Source organism: Trypanosoma grayi (assembly GCF_000691245.1).
Source record: "Trypanosoma grayi strain ANR4 Tgr_312_V1, whole genome shotgun sequence".
Classification (NCBI taxonomy): Eukaryota; Euglenozoa; class Kinetoplastea; order Trypanosomatida; family Trypanosomatidae; genus Trypanosoma; species Trypanosoma grayi.
The window spans coordinates 7,291-13,888 of record NW_008825931.1 but is presented as its reverse complement, the minus strand read 5'-3'; the positions used below and the strand labels follow the sequence as shown (position 1 = coordinate 13,888).

The following is a 6,598-nucleotide window of genomic DNA, read 5'->3' as shown; positions in this document are numbered from 1 at the left end:
TTTTTTTTCTTTTTCCCCCCCCCCCTTTCCCCCCCCCCCCCCCTTCTTTCTTCCTTCTTTTCGTTTATCTCCTTGAGGTATAACGAAGGATTTTTTTCTTTGTCCGACCTTTCCTTAGTCAGTTCATACGTCACTGCTGGGCGAGTCGGACGGACGCAAACACAAACACTCAACAAACAAACAGACTCAGAGGCCTCTGAATAGCACCACCAACACCAAGAGGAAGAAAAGAGGATGGGGCAGCAGCCTGGAAAGGAGAAGCGCCCGCAGGGCAAGTGGGAACCCCCTGTGGCAACCGATATTGGTAAGAAGAAGAAGCGGCACGGCCCTGACACTGCGGCAAAGATGCCTAAGATTTACCCCCTACGGGCGTGTCTTCTTAAGCAGCTTCGCCTAGAGCGCTGCAAGGACTATCTGCTGCTCGAAGGTGAACTTCTCAAGACGATCGGTGCACAACGTGAGGCGCAGGAAAACCTTGAGGAGAACGCCATGTCACACTATGAGGCGGAGCTTAACAAACTGGAGGCGCTGCGTGGCATTCCAATGGAGGTGGGCACACTTGAGGAAGTCATTGACGACACCCACGCCATTGTTTCTACCTCTGGTTCCGAGTACTATGTGCCGATGCTCTCCTTCGTCGATAAGGAGAAATTGGAGCTTGGCTGCAGTGTACTTCTGCACGACCGCTACCACAGCGTTGTGGGTGTGCTGGAGAGCAACACGGATCCGCTCGTGAGCGTCATGAAAGTGGAGAAGGCGCCACAGGAGACGTACGCTGATATTGGTGGCCTCGAGGACCAAATCCAGGAGATCAAGGAGGCAGTCGAGTTCCCGCTCTCGCACCCTGAGCTCTACGACGAGGTTGGTGTAAAGCCGCCCAAGGGCGTTATTCTCTATGGTGTCCCTGGTACCGGCAAGACACTCCTTGCAAAGGCGGTGGCAAACCAAACGAGCGCGACGTTCCTGCGCGTTGTGGGCTCGGAGCTCATTCAGAAGTACTCCGGCGACGGCCCGAAACTGGTGCGCGAGCTGTTCCGTGTTGCCGAGGAGAACAGTCCGTCTATCGTCTTCATTGACGAGATTGACGCCATTGGAACGAAGCGGTACGACACGGACAGCAGCGGTGCGAAGGAGGTTCAACGCACTATGTTAGAGCTTCTAACGCAGCTTGATGGGTTCGACAGCTGCAATGACGTGAAGGTTATCATGGCGACAAACCGCATTGAGACACTTGACCCCGCCCTCATCCGCCCGGGTCGTATCGACAGGAAGATTGAGTTCCCGTTTCCTGACGAGAAAACAAAGAAGATGATTTTTGAGATCCACACCAGTCGCATGTCATTAGCCGATGATGTTGATATTTCTGAGTTTATCCACGCGAAGGATGAGATGAGCGGTGCGGACATCAAGGCCATCTGCACCGAGGCCGGCCTGCTTGCGCTGCGCGACCGCCGCATGAAAGTCTGTCAGGCGGACTTCGTCAAGGGGAAGGAGAATGTGCAGTACCGTAAGGACAAGAGCAGCTTCTCGAAGTTCTACCTGTAGAATAGGAGAAGGAAAACACTGAAACGAAGGAACAGCAAGAGGGGGAGGGGNAGCTTCTCGAAGTTCTACCTGTAGAATAGGAGAAGGAAAACACTGAAACGAAGGAACAGCAAGAGGGGGAGGGGCAAACTACGGAACACAGCACAGAGAGGAGACGAAGGAGGAAAATGAAGGCAAGGGAGACGGCATGAGGAAATGCGCCCGCTGGTATCTGGTGCTCTGTGAGAGTAGTTTGCGGCAGCCGCACACACACGAGAAACGAATGTGGATGAAAGAGTTGAGGAGCAGAAGGGGGGAGGGGAAATGAACGGAACGACACAAGACGAAACAATTTTTTTTTTTTTCGTTTTTGGAAAGTAGTGTTGGTGTCGAAGTTGACGCGGGTGTAGAGAGACGGGCGTCACCCCCGTCTTTCTTCTTTCCCTCCCTCCCTCCCTCCTTCTCTCTCGCTTTTCCCCCCTCTTGATGTGTATTCGTGCACTCTTGTGTGTCTGTGGGGTGGGGGGCGAGAGAGAGAGAGGGCGGCAAGACGCTCGAGAAGAGGGCGCGTCCCGTCTGGTGTGACCACCACGCCGCAGACGGGGCAATGCGAAAAAAATCCCCTTCCCTCCCAACCCCCTTTCGCTCCCTCCTGCCGCAGCCACACGGCATCCAGTTGCTGCTTGTCGCCGTGAATGCAAAAAAAAAAAGATACCAGCTACAACCTCACTGTGAGGAAGGGATGCACGCAGACCTTCACTGACACACACGCCCACACTACCTCATATATATATATATATATATATATATATANTATATATACGTATGTATATTGTTCTTTTTTGTCTTGCTTCTTTCTTGGTTTTCGCAGTAATACTGATGGCTGAAGGGAAGGTCACAACGGAGCCCTCATTCCGCGCCGAGTTAGCTAGACAGAGGAGTGGGAACTCTATCCAACGTTCCGGGGGGAGAGAAAGCAAACTGGGTGCGACGCCTTCGTCCACGGCGGCCTACCACAACTACATCAAGCAAATGACATCTGCAGCGGCCTCCTCCAGTGGCGTCCACTCTGAGTGGGAGGACTCACGGAAGTTTAAGATGGCGTGGGATGAAAGTATTCACACGCCACCGGGAATGCTGGAGTGTGTCGCGTCTGGCTACACGTCACACGCGGACTACGTCGAGATTGGTGAGACGCTCAAGAAGATCTGCGACCAGCTGACGAGCATGAACGGCGTTGCTGGCTCCTCAAGGAGAGAAAGTAACGCAACGACAACCGTTTCGGCCCGTGACGGCGCACTTGCGTGCTTTCTAAGATTCGCAGCCGAGTATATGCCGCACCTGCATTCCCTCGTGAAGGTGGCGCCGTCCTCAATGAGGATTGAATGCGTCATGTACAATGCCGCCGGATTCCCGCGTGATGCGTTTGATGTCTGCATCTCGCAGTCTGTCCTGGAGGATATGTGCGCGAGGCTCGACGATGTTTTTCATGAGCCGATGACTGAGAGTGTTGCGCGTATGCGGGGCTGCTTCGATGTTCTTCCTCTCAGCATCATCAGCATCAAGAAAAATTACTTTAGTGTTTCCGAGGCAATCTTGGCGCCGTATACAGCCCGACTGGCAGAGAATTGCCGCAATGTGGAGTTCTTTGTGCCCTTCAAGGAACGGGTGCGCATGCTGCGATACGGCGCGAGCTTTCACAGCACTGAGGAAATGCGGCTTTCGATACAGTCAATCTCCTCCCTCGTCTCGGACATGCTCTCCTGCCTCTCCCTCCGTGTTATTCTTCACGTTGCACGCCGGCTTCGTGGGGTACAGGAGCAGAAAGAAGGTGCGAGAGTGCAAAGCAGCAGAAAGAGTCCATTGCTAGGTCTTGAGGAACGTGTGGCTGAACTTTGTGTGGAATACGAAAATCTAGTGGAGGGCTTCAATAACTGTAGGCGCCTTTACCCACACGTGTTTGCACTTGATGCCTACCTTGTTCAGTGGTCCAAGTCCGAGTCGCGGCCGCCCACACTTGCCATTATGACGAATATTCTGCTGAAGCTGCTGTTTCTTTTCGCTGGGGGCACAAGAAGCATCGCGGCAGATGATCGGCAACCTCCCGAGCAGCTTGGAGAGAGTCTCTGGTCGCACTCCTCTTCAGTCGATCACGAATCAAGATATGCGTCAAGGCGTCACACCGGCTTCCAGAATGCGAGGAACATATTGACGGACGATGTAGCCTTGGCATCAGACCTGCGTGTGCAGTCCATTGGGTGGACTACAATAATAATAAAGCTTTTCACTACATACTGGGAAGTGCAAGATAAGAAGGTCTCATCGGAGACTGCGGCGGACGCTCAACTGTGTGCAAATGTACTTAAAATAGTATATCAGTATATGGGTGTCCTTCCGTTCGGGGCATTTTGCCCCAGTAGCATGTTAAAGTGGATAGATATCTTTCCACTTTATACGCTGGGGGAGGAAGAGATGCGTACTATGCTAAAGCTGTACTGTCGTATTGCTGAACGTGAAACACATGTGTTGCGTTCCATTGACCGCACGGACATTTTCAGATCGCTCACGTGCGCCATGCAAAATATTGAGGAATGCCTCGGGAAACGCCCCAAAACGAGGATTGTTTCGGACTTCATAGTGCCAGTATTTACGGATGAGCCAACGCAAGAATACAGTGAGTTGGAGCGGCGGCGACACTGTGGCGTGCTATACGACCTATTCGCCTCAGAGTGCATGTCAGCGGCCAAGCCACTGATTGATATCACGGGGTGCGTCAAGCTGCAGTTAAAGGAGCGGCTGTTGAAGGAGGTGTCTCCCGCTCTTCTTTTGAGGGTGAAGGCTTCACTCTCCGCTGCGAGCATGCAAAGCAACGCCAACAAGGTAGGAACCATACTTCGATGGAAGTCCGTCTCCGCTGCTAGAGAGCTCCAAGAAGGTGATGTGCTGGAGGTGCAGATTCTACTCATGACGAAGAATAAGTCGCATAAGAACATCGCTTTGAATCATTTTTCCAGGCGTTGTGAAAGTGGCGTGTCCTTCACAGGTCAGATGGACCCCCAGCTGCAGAAGGTGCAGACCTGCCCCTTGGCCAAAGTTGTCGCGGCGGCTGGTGATTCACGAAGCAACGAGGGGGTCACCACCTCCAAGCTGGACTTCAGGTGGACCATTGCTTGGGTGCACAGAATCCAGCCTAATGAGTACATGGTGATTTTCGATGCGGAGGAAAAAATACCCTCACGGCATGTTGTGACAAGTGTCAAACTGGTGACACTCACTGTGCCGCTTTTTCTCGCGCACGGCCCGAAAGGGTTTTCGTGGACGAATCCCAAATATTCCCGCAACCTTGAGAATTCCCTGTCGCGTGTAATCCCGTTTATGCTTGGGTGGTTTTTGGGAAGCTCTGTTGCAAACGATGTGTATCTGCAAATACCCATTTCCCCGCTGGTCTTACGCATGGTGGCGCGTGCGTTGAACTTCAACGAGCAGATCAAAGATTGGCACCCACAACCAGCAGACTTGCTTCTTATTTCTCAAGAGTTCTACGCGAAACTTGGGGATTTGGAGAAGGGAAATACTCGTGATATTTTTGACCATTTTGTGCGCAGTGAACGCCGAGCCAACCCGTCACGCATGGTGGCCGCGATAGTGCGCCGTGCGTGCTTCTCCCTTATTATGAACCTCAACGATGACGTGGAAACATCCTTTATTTTTTGGGAGGCGGTGGTGCGTGGAGTTCAGTGCACGCCGCTTGGCCAAAGCCCTCTGTTGAGCCGATGCTGCGCTCGTGTGGCGCGGAGCGTGCTGTGCGGCCAGTCGATGGGCGAGGAGTATGCCTCAAAGGATTTTTTCTGGGAAAACCATTTCGTCTTTGTGTGCGATGCGGAGTTGTCCCAACAGCCGTACGCAGAGGGTCTGCGTGATGCCGTTGTAGGATGCCTGAATGAGAACTTCATCGGAGAACGTGCGCGGTCCATGCTAATGTTCCTGACGGGGCGGCCGCTGTTGCCCCCAACGCCGCTGACAGAGTGCATCACTCTCTCCTTCGGCCCGCGCGAGGGAAGCAGTTCGCAGAACACCGTGCTTCAGATGATGCCCGTTTTGTGGCCGAAGCACCACGTGCTATGTATTTCACAGCGCATGGAATTGCTGCTGGTTCACCCGCACGGTGCCAGTGACAAGGGTGCGGCGGAACCCGCAAAGACATGGCTTGACCTCTCTCCATCTCAGCAGTCCGCACGCCTGGTGTCGTTCGGCAATGAGATGAGTAGGCAACTCCATGCTGCAGTGGACGCCGTAGTGAAGGATGGTGACATTAGCTCCATGCAGAGTTTGGGGATGCGGTCACACGTGGCGAGGCCACATAGAGGCCAATTCGCACCGCTTCCTGATATAGTTGACACGGGTAGCGCAGGATGTGAGAGCACTGGGACCAACGAGACATTGAGCATTGAGCGCACAGCAAATAGTAAATCGCCATTGTTAAAAAACGTGTCAAGTCCGGCTGCCAGTACGTTGAGCAATACGCCATGCGTCGGTGTGAGTTCAGTGGAAGACACCAGTGGAGAAGACAACGTCAGCCTCCCTATTGTGGGGGAGATAATGAGGCACGACAGCGGCATCCCAATTGTAATTGTATCCAAGCCACCACGGTTTGTGCTGCCCAGACTTGTTTGACCAGCTGCTCTGAACTGGGTGCTGTCTGCGGTTGCATAGTTGACAATGGGCTGTTAGAATGACCCAAGTAATCATGTGGTTCACGTCAATCCGTGAGATAATGTGCGCAGGCGAAAGCTAGCATTGGTAGAGTAAGGTAGCAACTTCCCATGTGGCCGCAGATAAGTGGATGCGGTGAAGGTGATGTTCTTTCGTACACAATGTGTATTATGTTTGCCCAAAGGCTCACTGGTATGCGTCTCTGTGCGAGACAAGTTATATAGGAACTTGACGAGCAGATAGCTGGCAAGTATACGATGGGAAAAGATGAAAGGACAAAAAAAAACGTAGAATCAATTCCCTTCGCTGTTGTTGTTGTTGTTGTTTTTTTCTTCTGTTTCTCTGCTGTTTTTTTTTTTTT

At 52.6% G+C, this 6,598-nt stretch overlaps 2 protein-coding genes across 2 annotated transcripts; both read left to right on the top strand.

Moving 5' to 3' along the window:
* Nucleotides 1-234: 234 nt before the first annotated feature.
* On the top strand, nucleotides 235-1,545 carry DQ04_03121040 (proteasome regulatory ATPase subunit 2; the record flags this gene model as incomplete). Its single annotated transcript, XM_009312544.1, has 1 exon — nucleotides 235-1,545. One exon carries the CDS (start codon nucleotides 235-237, stop codon nucleotides 1,543-1,545), a length of 1,311 nt encoding a protein of 436 aa, XP_009310819.1.
* An 858-nt stretch (nucleotides 1,546-2,403) lies between these two features.
* DQ04_03121030 (hypothetical protein) lies at nucleotides 2,404-6,198 on the top strand (the record flags this gene model as incomplete). The annotated part of the gene is made up of 1 exon (XM_009312543.1): nucleotides 2,404-6,198. One exon carries the CDS (start codon nucleotides 2,404-2,406, stop codon nucleotides 6,196-6,198), a length of 3,795 nt encoding a protein of 1,264 aa, XP_009310818.1.
* Nucleotides 6,199-6,598: the final 400 nt, after the last annotated feature.